The sequence below is a fragment of the Gigantopelta aegis genome, chromosome 2 (assembly GCF_016097555.1).
Source record: "Gigantopelta aegis isolate Gae_Host chromosome 2, Gae_host_genome, whole genome shotgun sequence".
Lineage (NCBI taxonomy): Eukaryota > Metazoa > Mollusca > Gastropoda > Neomphalida > Peltospiridae > Gigantopelta > Gigantopelta aegis.
Genome location: NC_054700.1, coordinates 36542725 through 36561625, shown reverse-complemented (window position 1 = coordinate 36561625; position 18901 = coordinate 36542725). Strand labels below are relative to the sequence as shown.

At 41.0% G+C, this 18901-nt stretch overlaps 1 protein-coding gene across 1 annotated transcript in view; it reads right to left on the bottom strand.

Annotated features, from left to right (window-relative positions):
• LOC121384780 (gonadotropin-releasing hormone II receptor-like) overlaps nt 1–18901 on the bottom strand; it is a 138072-nt gene that overhangs the window by 19878 nt on the left and 99293 nt on the right. The window contains exon 2 of the mRNA XM_041515362.1: nt 7575–7779. Within this exon, the coding sequence (XP_041371296.1) occupies nt 7575–7779 (205 nt within the window). The remainder of the gene's footprint in view (nt 1–7574; nt 7780–18901) is intronic.

Sequence of the window (18901 nt, the reverse complement as noted above, 5' to 3'; positions counted from 1 at the left end):
TACGTTATAACATTAATTTCCTTGCAACCTCTACTCTAGCTACCCTCTTCATACATCTCTTAATTGATCTCGTTAACCCCACACGTCTAAATTGGTAGTATTTCCTGTCTCCTTGCAACAGCTAACATTCCTCTATTCCGGCTCACCTCTGATCTTCACTGCTCATTAAGGTTAATCTCTTTAATCTCCCCCTCTGTTCTTCACACATCTCGTTATCCCCATGCGTCTAAATTGGCCTTAATTGCTCACGCCAGTTTTCCCGTTTCTGGAAGCGGATTAGAACACCTCACCGCTTACCTAATCTGGAGACTGCCAGTTTTGGGAACATACCTTATCGGTTCACTTCGATTCTTGCGATTCTTGCATTCCAATCTATTTTCGCGATGATGACGGACGTTAGCCCTTGCTCTCTCGATCTGCCCCCCCCACCTGGGGGGACTGATGAAAACTTATGGAATGCTGCTTGAATACCGGGTCTCGTACACCGGGTCACGGGCAACCGTGACCTTGGTGTACGGAGACCGGATTCAGAAGAAAGGAAGGTGGAGGAAGAGGAGACGTGTGCCAGCGGCGGCGCAGGGGGGGGGGGGGGGGGGGGGGTCAAAACCGGTGGCTAAACCGCCGGCGGCGACTCCTTCTGTTAGACCGCCGAACACCGCTCACCAGAGGAAGACGACCCAGATAGAAGAGGTTCCGGCCCCGGCTGTCTCGGCTACCGTCCCCTTGGAAGAAGACGAATTGGACGAGCCTGACACAGCCATCTGTGTCACCCCGTCCAATCGGCCTCCGACACCTACTCCTACTCAAGCGCTTCCGGACGTATCGCCGACCCTACCGACGACACCCGTTGAGGCGCAGGCCCGGAAGGAGCCAGTTGTGAAGAGGAGGAAGGCGAACACTCCCCCGAGTTCAACACCACCCAAGCCAACTCGCCCCTCTAAACCGCCGCAGCCGAAGACAGAACCAGAGGGATGGTGGTCACTGCAGGCCGGCCGTCTCCAACAGCGTTACCAGCAGCTGGTGAAGACTAATCTCTCAGATGTACGCCACCTGATTAGCCGCCCTAAGGAACAGTCATATCAACCTCTACCCGACGGACTCAACGAGGGGGAATTCGCGGTGCACCGGCTCAAGATGCGGGAGGGACAGAACGCAGTGTGTGTAACCATCCGCCGGAACGGAAAGTTTAATCAAGGTCTGCTACTACCGGAGATGGACAACCCGACATTACATCGTGTCCTAAAAACCGTCGCGGGTCCGCATTACCGTCCAATCACCAAGTCGCTAGCAGACTCCGATTACCGGCAGTTCCTCCCGCACCTTGACATCCACGACTACATCGGAACCCCCTAGATAACAACCTTTACCTACGTGAGTACCAACCTCTTTTTTGGGCTAGTTAGACTTTAAACGTTTTGGAAGCAGTTCAAAATTCTTATGTTTATTTTTTTATAAGTAGTCTAACGCATTTTATTTTGGCGCCCGTTCAATTGCTCAAAATCACCTTAAAAACCTTTTGGCTGAGCAGTCTTAACTATTTTAGGTTAAATTTTAGAGTCCGGACATGTTTTGGATGCAGTTACTCTTTGTAGACTTAGGTAAAATACAGGCTTCACCGAGGAATCGAAATTCAGCCAATCAGAGCACGGCTCCCACTCGGTGTACTTCAAGTTTACGAAGTGTCTGCTATTTGGTCCGCGCTCGCGTTGACCTTACTAAATGGCTTTATTCCAAATTCCGCCCACCTCAAACTTACCCCCCCCCCCTCCTGCTCCGGAGTTAGTCACTGGCGAAGTCAGAGGCTAAATCCGTGGTGGGCGTGCCTGAACCTTCGTGGATAGGGGCACGTAAAAAGAGTTGCCCGTTGCCCGTTATCGGTTTACTGCCTGGCAGTGGTGTAGGGAGCGGGGCCACGGGGACAAAGCCAGTGCTGCCTGTTTGTGTTAATTAATACACTGATAATATCAGTTTTAGTAACACACTGGTAAAGCGCTCGCCTGATGCGAGGTTGTTAAAGGGTTGCTCCTCAGCAGTGGACCCATTCCGGCCAGCGCTCCACAAGTGGTGCAATAAAGGCTTTGGTATGTTCTATCTTGTCTGTGGAATAATGCATATAAAAGATCCCTTACTGCTAATTAATCGAAACGTGATGGCAGCGGGTTTCCTCCCAAGTTATCTGTATGATCCTTAACCATATGTCCGACACCATATAGCTGTAATTACAATGTGTTGAATGCCTCGTCAAATAAAACTCTTCTTTCTTTCTTTAATAATACAGTTAACATTATCGGCAATGGAAATTGATTTGGTCCAAAGCTTCGGAAGGAAGTGGAAACACACATACAATTACAATGAAGCATCCATTTACATTGATAGGTGTCTCCATTGAATGACATTGAGTAGAAGGGAATTTATTATTGTCAGCTGTCAGGCTGGCTTGTTACTGTCATAACTGACAATGTCAGGTGGTAAATTACTGGAATTTACAAAACCTAAAAACAAACCTAACACGAAAAAAGAATTTTAAAAATGAAAGCCAAAAGTATCCAACTTCAAAGTGGGGAAGTCAGTACCTTTCCCCGCTTCCGACGCCAGAACTGTGAGAATTGTGCTCAGGTGTCCCTGCCAAAACTGACAATGTTAATTTATTGGAGAGAGAGAGAGAGAGAGAGAGAGAGAGAGAGAGAGAGAGAGAGAGAGAGAGAGAGAGAGAGAGAGAGAGAGAGAGAGAGAGAGAGAGAGTAATTCCAAATAATCGAGATAAGCTCTAGTGTGTAATTAAGACGTATACCCTGGCCCCTCCAGAGGTGGAAAGCCAGTGCGCCCCTTCCACCCCCCACTCACACACATACACACTCTTGCCCGCTTCCGACGCCAATGATGTTAGAATTGTGCTCATGTCAGGTGTTAATTTATTGGAAGGAGAACAAAAAATCGATAGAAATAATGTTTTAGAAAAAAAACAAAGCAAAAGGAAGCAATTTTACTTGAGGCTGACGTTTAACAACTTCGTAACAAAAAGAGTCGAAATAACAGAGTTGAGCTCCATTGTGTAATTAACACGCACACCATGGACCCTCTAGGTTCAGAGTTGGAAAGCCAGTGTTCCTCTGGCCCCTCCCACCTCCCTCCGCTCCCGACTCCAATACTGTCAGAATTGTGCTCATGTGTCTGAGAGAGAGACAAAAAGACAGAGCGACAGAGAGATACAAGAAAAAAAAAACCCCACCCAACTAACACGATAAAAATAATTTTTGAAAAAAGAAAGAACAATTTTTTTTACTTGAGGCTGACGTTTAAAAACTTCGTCGAAAGAAATTCGAAATAACATAGTTGAGCTCTACTGTGTAATTAACACTGAGGATTTCTCTTTAGAACAGCCTTGGGTTGTGCAGACAAATGTCATGTTACGCTCAGAGGCTTCGATAAAAGATATTAAGGTTCGCTTTATTCTCTACAATTTGTTTAATTCCACAGAACTGCTCCTCGACATCTCTGTCTCTCTCTGTCTCTATGTCTCTCTCTCTCTCTCTCTCTCTCTCTCTCTCTCTCTCTCTGTCTGTCTGTCTGTCTGTCTGTCTGTCTCTCTCTCTCTCTCTCTCTCTCTCTCTCTCTCTCTCTCTCTCTCTCTCTCTCTCTCTCTCTCTCTCTCTCTCTCTCTCTCTCTCTCTCTCTCTCTCTCTCTCTCTCTCTCTCTCTCTCTCTCTCTCTCTCTCTCTCTCTTTCTCTCTCGCTGTCGAGCCTCTTCCATGTCCCGCAGCAAATATCAATTTTAATTTATCAAGAACTCTCCGGTCACTGAAGTTACAAATCAAGAGCGATACTTAAAAGTTCAAATATCGGTAATTGGTTTTTTTTTTTTTTTTTAAATTTCAGACTTTAGAATAAAGCATTCAGTACTAGCCTCGGTGACGAAGTGGATAAGCCATCGGCCTTAAGATTAGTAAATACTGGGTTTGCTTCCTAATACCAGCAGGCTCCTACTCAAAATTCGTGTTAACGAGTTCTATGTAGAGCGGCTTCACCGACTGTGTTCTCTCTGACCACTAACAACTAACCATTAATACCCACTGTCCTGGACAGAGAGCCCCAATAGCTGAGTTGGGTGTCCAGGACAGCGTGCTTGGAACATATATGTATATAAACATGAAAATGAGTTTGCTGCATTGTAAGATATTTCTGACTAATAAAACATTTGTACGATTAATCTTACATATTCAATATATTTTCTTGTTTAGAATATCAGTATCTGTATATTCAATATATTTTCTTGTTTAGAATATCAGTGTCTGTATATTCAATGCGTTTCCGGTCGTCTTAATATTAGTAAGAAGCCCAAACTGGATTTTGTCTTCAAATAATTCCGTACGTACGAAAAATTATATTTTAGGAAATAAAATGAAAATTAACCTAGTACAAATATTAGAACGATCAAAAACACGTTTAATATACAGCCACTAAAATTCTAAACAAGAAAATATATTTAATATGTAAGTTTAATCGTAGAAACATTTTATTAGTCGATAACAACTTAAAAATTGCAGCAAACTCAGGAATGTCCCTTTAAGATCAGATCAAATTAGCATCAATTTTTTCCCCACAGTGGTGTTTGATTCTTCGAGATACAGGATCTAGCGCTGGTTTAGGGTGCTTTGGACGTAGGATCGAACCTCATCAGTGGACCCATTCTGTCATTGGGTTTTCCACCCTTCCAACAAGGCCGCATGCCTACGAGTGGTATAGCAACGGGCGTGGTATCTGCTGTCCTGTCTATGGAAAACTGCATATAGGAGATCCCTTGCTGCTAATAGAAATATGTGGAGGGTTTCCTCTAAGAATATATGTCTGAATGATTAAATGTTTGACATTCAATATAATAGCCGATGATTAAAAAATCAATGTGTTCTAATGGTGTCCTTATAAAAACAGACTTTAAAATGTCATTCTTTGATTCACGTCATATAGCTTGGGCCACATACAATATCGGCGTTTTAAAGGTAGGGCGCGACTTACCTTTTTAGGGGCGGGACGTAGCCCTGTGGTAAAACGCCCGCCCGATGCGCGGTCGGTCTAGGATCAATCCCCGCTGGTGGGTCCATTGGGCTATTTCTCATTCCAGCCAGTGCACCATGACTGGTTTATCAAAGGCCGTGATATTTGCAATCACGTCTGTGGGATGGTGCATATAAAAGATCCTTGCTGCTAACGGAAATATGTAGAGGGTTTCCTCTCTAAGACGGTGTCAAAATTACCAAATTATTTAACATCTAATAGCCGATGATTAATAAATCAGATTGGGGCCACACACAAAAACAAGTTTGCTAAAAGTTTGTTTTATTTAACGACACCACTTGCGCACATTGGTTAATTAATCATCGGCTATTGGATGTCAAACAGTTGGCAATTTTGACACGTAGTCATCAGAGAAAACCCGCAATATTTTGACAGGAAAGCACATACCTTTGTCCAGTTGTAGTTCACTGATTGGAACGAGAAAAAAACAACACAAAACAATCAGCTCAATGGATCCACCGAGGTGGTTCGATCCTGTGACATAAGCACCTCAAGCGAGCACTCAACTGACTGAGATAAATTCCACCCCTACGTACAATGTCGACATTCTAAATTGGAGAGCGCGACTTCGAGATTTGTATTATGTGTTTAATATTAGGGCTGTTCAATAATTTAACGCACGGAGGAGTTCATTATTAATTAATGCCCGAGGGGACTACTGCAATGTTTTGTCTGTACGTACATGGTCTAAGTAAAATATTATTGTGGGGGTGATTAATAGAAGAATAAAATTCACTCCCGTTCTTCCAATGTAATCTTTTCAAAAACATATGCGTATGAGCTTCCATTTTTGTAGGTGGGGAGGCAGGCTGGTTTTTGTTCGAATTCAACGAAAATTCCCGAATCCTTTTTTCATATTAGCATTACTACCGAACAACTATTTAGGGTTACACGCAGGCATTTTTGCATGGATTACAACTAATTTTGAAGGTATAATGATAGAAATACGTGGTAAAAAGGTCTCAGGTTAGCACATTTCCCCCGAAACTCACCCCCCACCCCCACCCACTAGTGCTCAAGAAAATCATCAAATTCGGGCACAAACGATAGCGATATTCGGGCAAAATGTGCTAACCTGAGACAAACGAGATTTTCCCCTGCCCCCTGCCCCTCTCCGTTCCGTAACATGCCTTAGTAGAAGATGTTAAATAATGGTAGTAGAATTTTGATAATTAATATTATTTAACTTTCAAAAATTTGGGCCAAATTACTAATACATACTTTCTTGTTTATTGATTATTATTTCTTCATTGGACATTAAACATTGGATGTGTACTGAAGAACGCTGTGTTAGGTTGTAAATTAATACAAGCATCTTCCACGACTAAAGGTTATTTCAATCACTTGACAAGAGACATTTATCAAACTGTGTATTATTTATATAAAGTATTATAAATAAAATGAAGTAGACAAAAAATATGAATTAAAAAGAATGACATGAAATATAATATGATGTGGTGTGATATTTCTGATATATGAGACGGCATTAATTGACATTATATGATAAGATACGATAGGATACACTGCGATACGATACGATATACTTATGGAAGGAAGGAAGGAAGGAAATGTTTTATTTAACGACGTACTCAACACATTTTATTTACGGTTATATGGCGTCAGACATATGGTTAAGGACCACACAGATATTGAGAGAGGAAACCCGCTGTCGCCACTTCATGGGCTACTCTTTTCGATTAGCAGCAAGGGATCTTTTATATGCACCATCCCACAGACAGGATAGTACATATCACGGCCTTTGTTACACCAGTTGTGGAACACTGGCTGGGACGAGAAATAGCCCAATGGGTCCACCGACGGGGATCGATCCTGGACCGACCGCGTATCAAGCGAACACTTTACCACTGGGCTAAGTCTCCTCCCCCCCCCCCCCCCCCCCCCCCCCCCCCCCCCCCCCCCATATATACTTATGGCGTATGGTATGGGATGACATGATATGGCACAGTGCAATACGACACTACTACCACATAAAATAAAATTATGATACTGGCCATTTAAAGTTTCTTTTGTTGAACGATACCACTACAGCACATTGATTTATTAATCATCGACTATAGGATGCAAACATTTGGTCATTCTGATTTTTAGTCTTAGAGAGAAACCCGCTACATTTTTTTCCATTAGTAGCAAGGGATCTTTCATATTGCACCATCCCATAGACAGGTTAGCACATACCACGGCCTTTGATTTACCAGTCGTGGTGCACTGGCTGGGATGAGAATGGCTGTTTACGACATGAAATTAATTGAAATGGACAATAGTAAATTAGATCGAACCAAATCAGCATTTCTTTGTTCGTTGTGTGTTTGTTAGTTTATCTTGGTTATTATTTTTGTTGTTGTTATTGGTTTTGTTTTTGTTTGTTTGTTTGTTGTTGTTTTATTTAAAAAAAATTGGGGGGGGGGGGGTATGGGTTTAAAAAAAAAAAAAATTGGGTTTTATTTTTAAAAGTTGTTTGTTTTTTTAGTTTTTTTTTTTACCTTTAACACGATGGGCGTTCCTGAACACCTTGAACAGAATGAGAATGTATACTGTTGTTATGACAACCAGCGGCAGCACGTAGACGGCGATGACGTTGAATAGACTGTAGGCCAGCTCGTGCAAGGGCGACGGAAAGAAGTTGAAGGTGACGCACTGGGTGAACCAAGGGTAAAGCGGATGATGTTCTACGTGAAATATTACACTCTGAAAAACAACAACAAAACAAACATGTTTTTAAAAATCGCAGTATCAAAATGCCATGCCAAAAATATACGAAACAAATTTTAATGTTTGTTTTGTACGAAAGAAGTTGAAACTTACACAGAAATATTACTCTGAACAAAAGGAGGAGATAAGAAGAAAAAAGAGGAGGAGTAGAAGGAGGAAAACACCAAAAACAAGAACAACACAGTTTACGTGCAACAGAAATATGTGTCGTCAAATATCACACGACATGACTTTTATTGTTCGTTTATAATATTATAAATACATTAATTTGTTAAGTTAACCACCTTCGTCGTGACAGTTGATAGTATGACCCTAGCATTACCAATATAACATGAAGTTAAAAAATACTCCACGTTTCGCCCGAATATGCATATGTAGTGCAGGCTTTGTCATGAGTAATGAAATGAAATAATGTACCAGAATAGAAACCAGACTGAAAACAAGTAAACAAGGAAGGAAATGTTTTACGACGCACTCAACACATTTTATTTACGATTGTAAAAAAACAAGTAAACAATGCAATGAGTAAAAAAAAAAAAAAATCAAAGTCCGCTCGTTATCAATTAAGCGCCTTTAATTCATCCATTAATTCATCACACATCGATTATGCATCTTTAATTTTGTTCCTTGTTGACCATATTACTTTGATATCACACTTTGTTGAGCACACATCTCGAATTTTATTTGTTACCGACCAGACACCTTTAAATGCAATGGTTCCCGGCCATGCACCTTAATTTGAAAGTTATTCGATGACAGTGGAATCTGATTAGTCTGATAGATGTTCGGTTACCATCAATTATTCCCAGTGCATCTGATATTCGAGCTAACACAATTAGTGCGTCGCTTTGCACGTTTTCTTTCATAACCGCATTACCGATTCGTGCCATGCTTAAAATACGCAGACGTCAGAAGATGCCAGACACTAGGATGGGGGAACCTTGGGGATGTTGTTGATTAATTGCCTTTCAAATTAGGCGTACGGGCTCCTATGTTTGAAATTGTGTGTATGTGTATGTATGTGTGTATGTGTGTGTGTGTGTGTGTGTGTGTGCGTGTGTTTGTGTGTGTGTGTCTGTGTGTGTGTGTGTGTATGTGTGTGTGTGTGTGTATGTGTGTGTGTGTGTGTGTGTGTGTGTGTGTGTGTGTGTGTGTATGTATGTGTATGTGTGTGTGTGTGTGTGTGTGTGTATATAGGGTTTCAAGCGAATGACTATGCTGATATGTGTGTAAGTAGAATGTGAAAAGGTTTCAGGCACGCTGTGCTGAATGTGTGTATGTGCTTTTGCACTGGGGATGTGGAGGGAGTTGGCCCTCTAAGAAAAAATCCCCATGAAATAGCCTCTCTATATTTGTGTCCCTCGCCCTCATCCCCCTCCCCACAATGCGAAGAACTCCAGATAAGAACAGGCTAACTGCTAAAAACGATTCGATCGCACTCTTGGACATCCCCGCCCCCTCTCCCAACTTCAAGCGAGCCTGGAGTGAATTGGACTCCATCATAATAAACGGGCGGGACGTAGCCCAGTGGTACAGCGCTCGCTTGATGTGCGGTCGGTTTGGGGTCGATCCCCGTCGGTGGGCCCATTGGGCTATTTCTCGCTCCAGCCAGTGCACCACGTTTGGTACATCAAAAGCTGTGGTATGAGCTGTCATGTCTATGGGATGGTACATATAAAAGATCCCATGCTGCCAATCGAAAAGAGTAGCCCATGAAGTGGCGACAGCGGGTTTCCTCCTTCAATATCTGTGTGGTCCTTATCCATATGTCTGACGCCATATAACCGTAAATAAAATGTGTTGAGTGCGTCGTTAAATAAAACATTTCCTTCCTTCCTTCTTCCATCATAATGAAGGCAAGAGGCGTACACGGGAAATTCTGAAGCACAATCAACTCACCGAGTCTCCTGATGTAAACAGTGAATTGACACAATACGCTAAACACGACGCAGCATGTTGCAATCAAGTGGACACATTCGATGAAATGTCCCAAGCTGGGTTTCTTTATTAAAGGCAGGGACAATTAAGGCATTTGGTCTGGTATGCATATTCAACGATATATAACGCACATTACTGTTTAATATCAACAAGTATAATCGTATAGTTAATTAATAAAACGCTTAAATGTGACAGCTATTATATATAACGGGCGCAGCCATTTTGTACTATCCCAGAGAATAGGCCCTCTGGCGAGCTGGTGGTTACGTAATACCTAAGGTGTCACGTCAGGAATTAGACTTCGAACTGAAGAAACAAAACATACCTGATTTTTGCAGATGTATCGCAACGTTCTGTAATAATATCCATCCCAGTAAGCCGGCAACAAGTATATATTATTTTTCAATACAAAATAAGCCACCATTGTCAAAGTGTTGAAATAACTGTATTATGTTTTGACATTAACCCACATACTGAAATAATAATCGGAGTGTGTTCTTGGTTAATTAGTCTTTTCTTTCCGTGGCCTGTGCCTGTGATTCCTGATTGGCAGGTGTATATTTAGACGGTCCCCAGACACTGTGTCTAGACACACTAAAAAGACGTGCCTCTTTTATTAAGATCACCACAAGGTATCAATCTGATTAAAATTAGCTATACTGGTCTCACCAGTAGATCTAACAGCATTGTGTAGACTCCCATGTCCAGGTGACATTTCATCTATAAATAACAATTTAAATATCGACCAATTACACTTCGGGAGCATACAAATTCTAAAAATAACAGTCGAGACTATTTATGCAATAGGCGAACTTGTTGGTCTATTTCAACATTGAAAAAAATACGGGGAAAAGTGCAATAATAAACTCTGGATTGTATACTAGTATAAACAGATTTTATGGGTATACCATCACGGGTTTTTTTCGTCTTGAAATGAATTTTATATAAAATTTTATATTGAAATTAGTTTCCGGCATACTTCGTAATTCACCCGAATCATTTCGTTTACCCTCGGCATAATTCCGAATGTTTTCAAATTATTTTCAAATCACTGGCATGATTTTGCAAGTAAGGTTTTGATTGGTCGAATGAAAGGCCAACTGAACATAAGCTCCAACGGGCTGCTGTTAGATCCACATGTAATAGTGCAGCTAATTTTAACTCTAATACTATAACTCCATTTCGTTCTGTTGGTGCAAATTGAAATATATTTAGTTAAATAGTTTATTATACTATTAAATCATTTATGTTGTTTTACAAGTCAGGTTAATGGAAGCGAAACGCCTTGTTGTAAATTAGAGCGTTTCTTTACACTGTGCTTAAGAGGAGTTGGACGGAGCTGACGTCACTTCGCCCCAAGCTATACCACCAGACGTCACAAAAACGAAACAAAATGGCTCCCCCAGTTAGAAGCAATAATCATGTTGTTTTTAAATTAACTCTAAAATTACGCGTTTTTCATTTGTTAAAGTGTCAGTATGTGTAGGTGGTCCGGGTATGCATCTTTCCAAGAAATAAGGCTCTTATTTGAGTTTACCCTCCCTTTAACCTGGAGATTGATTAATACATGGCGTCCAGAAATCTGAAACAAGATCTTGTATAGAAGTAGAGGAATCCTTGTTTATGTATATTTATATCAGTCATTGTAGTTCAAGTTCTTATTTGATTTGAGTTTTATAAAATAGGTTAATACAGAGCATATAATACAACGTATGGAAATATGAAACATCTTGGTGGAGTGTGATCATCTGAAGCCGACGATAAATTAATATATCTGGCAACAGAAATGTTTTGGAATCTTTTCTATTGGTTGTTTACATTGGATGTTTCGCCAGACATCTTCCCAAAAAGGGTTAATCATATTTTTAATTTTTAAATTAATAAAATGATCGCCATATATAATTAGGTCTTTGATCGATATACCTGTAACTGACGAGAAAAGACACGTCACTTTTGTGTTGTTTCAAAGTAACCTTCTTATCCACGTTGACTTTAATGATGTTATATAAGTAGATAATTTAATAATTTTTAAGCCCCCGTTTTTATGGTTCTGAATTATAACATCTCTTTTAACTTTGTCAGGTTTATTTTGCCAAATGAATTTGTAAAATCACTTATTTAACTTTTCAACTAACCGTTCTGACGGGGATGGTAGCGAAATTAACAAATTTGTTATTTTTGGTAATATTAGTGATTTTAACAGTGTGAGTCTGCCTAATAGTGTAAGTTTACGGGCACTCCATGTTTTCAATAAAATGTCCATTTCTCTTATTTTTGGCTCGAAATTATCTTTGATAATATCTTGTAAAGAGAAATTAATACCTAATAAAGTAAACTGAATTGAACCTCATTCCAACTTCCATCTAGAATGATGAAACACTTCTTTTGAATAATTTTCCCTGCCTATCCATATTATCTTTGGTTTTGAATAATTTAGCTTCAGATCAGATATTTTTTGCAAAGAAATCCAGTGTAGTGAGCGTATTGTACAGGGAATTTGGGGATCCATCCAAGATAAAGGTAGTGTCGTCGGCATATTGAGAAATCAGGAATTCTTCTCCATCAATATTTATACCCTTAATGCATTTATTATTACGTATTAAAATTGCAAGTATTTTCGCGCATATTACAAATATGTAAGGAGATAATGGGTCACCTTGCCTACAACCTCTATTTAATTTAAAACCTTCTGATAAGTGTCCATTTTTGTATTATTGTTGAGACAGACTTTTTATAAAATGTTTTTATTCAATTTTTATCCAGTCTTAAAGTTAAAAATATCTAAAGCTTCTTGAATGAAAGACCATGATAGAGAATCAAAAGCGTTTTCAATGTCTACTAATAGTAATTGACCTGGTATATTTTGTGTTTCGGTATATTGCATAATGCCATATATTAAACGTATATGTTTGCCTATGTATCTTCCTTTTATAAATCCAGTTTGACCGTAAAATATACTTATCTTGATTTATGTATTGTATTATATTTTTCACCACAGCTCCTTATTTTGTGGTTTTATATAATTATATAAATGATATTGTCATATACATACATTTACCTTTTTTGGACACCCGATAGCTGATGTGTATTTTTGTGCTAGGGTGTCATTAAATATGCATTCATTCATACATAAATATGCAATAGGTACACGTACAAAAGAATATTGTAATACACATAATCATGTACAGATAAAAGTGATATGTTATATTTGAAACATTAACTATGTTTCGTCAGTACCTGATCTCTCATTTCATTCACCTACTCTAGATAATCAATCTGATCGAAGTTCGCTCCACTGGTCTGTAACTATTACCTGGCAAACCGGTAGAACTGATTGACTAAATAAAGTCCCAGGTTATTCAGTTCCTTGTTGTTACCGGCGGTCAATAGCTGTATAAAACGATAAACACTAAGTCACTTATAATAATACATTTATATTATTATATATGTACTTATTAGGCAAATCTTTGTATCGTGGTTACTCGGTTATAAAGGTAGTACTAAACCAAATAAGACCCGGCTGGGTCCGAGATGCACCTAAAGCTTTACAGACAGGGTCTAAGATGCACCTAACTTTTGATAGTGCAGTTAATAACACAAGTCCTACCACTGGTGATAAATGTGCCAGTGTTTGTTGCGGGTTTCCTCTCTCAATATCTGTGTGGTCCTTAACCATATGTCTGACGCAATATAACCGTAAATATAATGTGTTGAGTGGCGTCGTTAAATGAAACATTTCTTTCTTTCTTTGATATATATGTATTATGGAGGCCTGGTAAGATGGAAAACCTGTGCCTAATCCATTTGTTTTCAAAAACAATAAAATATGAATGAATGAATGAATGAATGAATTAATTAATCAGTCAATCGATCAACGGCTTTCCTGTGAATACGGCGGATTTCGTATGCCCCCTCCCCCTATGTGCTACATGGATAAACTGGGGGTGAGCGGGATGGGGGGGGGGGGGGGAGACGCCGTGGTAGGGTGCTTTTTGGGTGCGCTAGGGCGTAAGCGGTTTGGGCCGGTAGGAATGCCTGGTAGGAGGCCTCCCCTCCCCCCCCCCCGGAACCTCCGCCCCATGGAAATCCGGATCAGCCGAAGTGGGCTACTCGGATGTTGGAATGCAAACCAGATTGGGCGCGATGCTCCCCCCTTTGCGAATCGTTTATCCTCCAGGGCTTAAGGTTAAAAATAATTATAAAAGTTTTAATATAAATTAATATTTTATTATTAATTATTTTTATTATATTAGGTTTTTAGATCAGCCCGATTGAAAATACTCTCTGCACCTACTAATTAATAATTATAATCAAATAACATGGTCAATTCAATTTTAAATTGGTGCTTCAAAATTTATTATTTTAAAATAATAATAATATAATTTTAGCTCCCTATTTATTTTTCCTTTTGGCAAGTGGTCTTACCACGCTTCTAAATTACCCCCTGCATACTCTTACACCTCCCATTTCCCTACCCACTTCCCGCCCCGGAGTTGGTCGCTGGCGAAGTCAGAGGCTAAATCCGGGGTGGGCGTGCCTGAACCCTTGTAGATATGGGCACGTAAATAGAGTTCCCATCCCATCCATCCCCCTATGTAGCTGCGTTTTCCGCGTATATAAAAGTGCTCCGAAAACTGCAAACACAAAAAACTAATTCCCTATACAATAATAGCCAACTGGAAAAAGTTAAACACTTTATCACTTCCGTCACAATTTGTGCCGAACATTTCGACAGCATCCCGTTGCCTTCAAAGATGAATATTACGTAGATAACAGATACTTCGCAATCCCCTGACAAGGAAGCTGCCAAAAATTTGGGCAGAAACTATGACGAAAGCGATAATGTGTTTTAAAAAGTAATTAATTACTGCCAAGTGTGGCAGAATTCGCTACATGATCGAGTTTGATAAACGCACCCAATACAGAATGCCAAAAATAAATAAATAATAAAAATAAAATAGATATGAAAAGAAATGATTTTTTTTTCAAATAAATAAATAAATAAATAAACAAGCATTCTGAGAGTACTGCTAAAGCAATATATGTCGACTACCAGACCCAACACATTTTCGTATCTCCTAAATTCAAGGGCCATAACTCTGTAAAAAAATGGGTAAATCGTTTCGAAAGTTAAACTTATTCTGTAACAGGAAATGTTTTATTTAACGACGCACTCAACACATTTTATTTACGGTTATATGGCGTCAGACATATGGTTAAGGACCACACAGATTTTGAGAGGAAACCCGCTGTCGTCACTACATGGGCTACTCTTCCAATTAGCAGCAAGGGATCTTTTATTTGCGCATCCCACAGGCAGGATAGCACAAACCATGGGCTTTGTTGAACCAGTTATGGATCAGTGGTCGGTGCAAGTGGTTTACACCTACCCATTGAGCCTTGCGGAGCACTCACTCAGGGTTTGGATTCGGTATCTGGATTAAAAATCCCATGCCTCGACTGGGATCCGAACCCAGTACCTACCAGCCTGTAGACCGATGGCCTGCCACGACGCCACCGAGGCCGGTATATTCTGTAACAATACACGATAAAGCTATATACACAATTTCATCTCAATATCCCAAGGCATTGCAAAACAAAACCCCCAAAGAGTCCGGAACACAAATTGTCATATCTCCTGAGTTCAAGGGCCATAATTATGTAAAATAAAAGGGTAAATCGTCATAAAAGTCAAACTTGATCTGTAACAGTGCATGGTAAAGCTATACACACAATATCTGCTCAAAATCTCAAGGCATTTTCTAAATGAAAGAAAGACATGTTTTATTTAACGACGCACTCAACACATTTTATTTACGGTTATATGGCGTCAGACATATGGTCAAGGACCACACAGATTTTGAGAGAAAACCCGCCGTCACCACTACATTGGCTACTCTTCCGATTAGCAGCAAGGGATCTTTTATTTGCGCTTCCCACAGACAGGATAGCACAAACCATGGCCTTTGTTGAACCAGTTATAGATGCATTTTATAAATAAAAAAAAATCACCCGGAAAACTATATGTGGGACCGTCGGACAGAAAGGCAGAAGGACGGAGACAAAACTTATAGGCCCCTCCGATTGGATCGGTAGGGGTCCATAGGGCCTCTACGAGTCCACAATATTGGACTCGAGTACTCGAGGGTCAAACTCGACCCGGGCCCGAGTACCCGACAGTAGATGATAATAAGACTAAGGAATAAAGTCATATATCCTCTATGAATCTTAATTCCAGCACTGAACATGGATGCCAAATCATGCCATTGTATTGCATTCCACACATTCGACGTTTGTTTTCCCTCCATGTCTTATAGCCCTATGGTGTAGCCGGCAGCTAGCATGTGGCAAAATGACGTAAATATAATTAAATGAGAGTGCTCTTCCTTGCACGGCTACTCGAGTCCTGTGAACGGATTCAAGTCTTGCTGGACAGTTGCATGTGATGGACGGTACTGAATGTCATTCGAAGGATTTCAAGAAAAACGCGCACCGCACACCGTGTGAAAGCGGCCTTACCCATCTCTGCTGAGACATTAATTAAAACTCTGGTCCGTAGCCGGTAACGGGATATGAACCCAGTACCCACCATACTCAAGTCCGATGAATTAAATCTGAACGACTAAACGCTTATCCGCGATCAAGACCATAGCTCTCTTAAATGCAGAGTCCAATGAATATTTTCTCAAATAGTGTTTGATTCCACGACTCTCTATAGGACATCCACTCCCTCGTCTATAGGAGGACAGCCACTCCCTCGTCTATAGGACATCCACTCCCTCGTCTATAAGAGGACATCCACTCCCTCGTATATAAGAGGACATCCACTCCCTCGTCTATAAGAGGACATCCACTCCTCGTCTATAGGAGGAAACCCACCCCTTCGTCTATAGGAGGACATCCACTCCCTCGTCTATAGGACAGCCATCCCATCGTCTATAGGAGAACAGCCACCCCCTCGTCTATAGGAGGACAGCCACTCCTCGTCTATAGGACAGATATCCAATCGTCTATAGGACAGCCACCCCCTCGTCTATAGGAGGACAGCCACTCCTCGTCTATAGGACAGCCATCCCATCATTATAGGACAGCCTCCCCCTCGTCTATAGGACAACCACTCCTCGTCTATAGGACAGCCATCCAATCGTCTATAGGAGGACAGCCACCCCCTCGTCTATAGGAGGACAGCCACTCCTCGTCTATAGGAGGACAGCCACCCCCTCGTCTATAGGACAATCACTCCTCGTCTATAGGACAGACACCACCTCGTCTATAGGAGGACAGCCACCCCCTCGTCTATAGGACAGCCACCCCCTCGTCTATAGGAGGACAGCCACTCCTCGTCTATAGGAGGACAGCCACTCCTCGTCTATAGGACAGCCATCCAATCGTCTATAGGACAGCCACCCCCTCGTTTATAGGACAGCCACCCCTCGTCTATAGGACAGCCATCCCATCGTCTATAGGAGGACAGCCACTCCTCGTCTATAGGACAGCCACTCCCTCTTCTATAGGAGGAAAGCCACCCCTCATCTATAGGAGGATAGCCATCCCATCGTCTATAGGAGGACAGCCACTCCCGAGTAGATCCTTCATTGGACTATACATCCTTTCTGGGGGCGGGACGTAGCCCAGTGGTACAGCGCTCGCTCGATGCGTGGTCGATGTGGGATCGATCCCCGTCGGTGGGTCATTGCGCTATTTCTCGTTCCAGCCAGTGCACCACGACTGGTATATCAAAGGCCGTGGTATGTGCTATCCTGTCTGTGGTATGGTGCATAAAAAAGATCCCTTGCTGCAAATCGAAAAGAGTAACCCATGAAGTTGCGATAACAGGTTTCCTCTCTCAATATCTGTGTGGTCCTTAACCGTATGTCTGACGCCACATAACCGTAAATAAAATGTGTTGAGTGCGTCGTTAAATAAAACATTTCTTTCTTTCTTTCTGCACCACTCAAAAGAATCTCTGCCACTGTCAGGCTAGTTTACTAACACGTGACATCAAGGGCGGTATCATGTCACACTCAGCCGTTAAGCTTTTATTTACCAAGTAGTGGAATAAGCTTTCACACAGGTGACGTCTTTGCACTCATTAATCACTGTCAAAACAACAATGACATCAGACGAAGAAAAAACCTGTTTGACGCTGTATTACCACTACCGTAATCTCTAGTTGTCAATGAAAAATAACTCATCATGTTTGCGTTTGTCTCTAATTCTCGGGGGGTTGGGGGGGATTGGAGATCGGGACGTAGCCCAGTGGTAAGGCGCTCGCTCGATGCGCGGTCGGTGTGGAATCGATCACCGTCGGTGGGCCCATTGGGCTATTTCTCGTTCCAGCTAGTGCATCACGACTGTTATATCAAAGGCCGTGGTATATACTGTCTGTGGGATGGTGCATATAAAAGATCCCTCGTTGCTAATCGAAAAGAGTAGCTCATGAAGTGGCGACAGCAGGTTTCCACTCTCAATATCTATGTGGTCCTTATCGTAAGTCTGACGCCATAATCTAACTGTAAATAAAATGTGTTGAGTGCGTCGTTAGATAAAACATTTCTTTCTTTCTTTCTGATTCTCATATACACAACAACAGTTGTGACATATAATGCTAAGATAGATACAGGCAGCGTTTCAATCAACATATATACATGCCATGGATTTAAATGCTAAAACTCCCTTATCTTAAAAGTTAAAGAAACTGTTCTAAGATTGTTGTCACTGTAATAGGTTTACGACTAACAGATATTTAGGAGAGGGCCTCATAAGTTGAATAACTTGTGCCTAATTATTCTCTCTCGCTCTCTCTCGCTCTCTCTCTCTCTCTCTCTCTCTCTCTCTCTCTCTCTCTCTCTCTCTCTCTCTCTCTCTCTCTCTCTCTCTCTCATATTAAATATGTTTAGAATATCAGTGTCTGTATAAACAAGGTGTTTGTTGTCGTCCTAAAATGTTTGTAAGTATCACAAAACATATTTTATATTACAATAACTTCGTACGTACGAAACAAAATGTATATTACGAAGAAAAAGGACAAAACCGCAAACATATTGGATACACCGACATTAGTTTTCTAAACAAGATTTTTTTTAAAATTTATAATTTAACTAAAATCACTACATATGTGGCAATATGAGATTACACCTCTCATTCACTTATCTGGCAT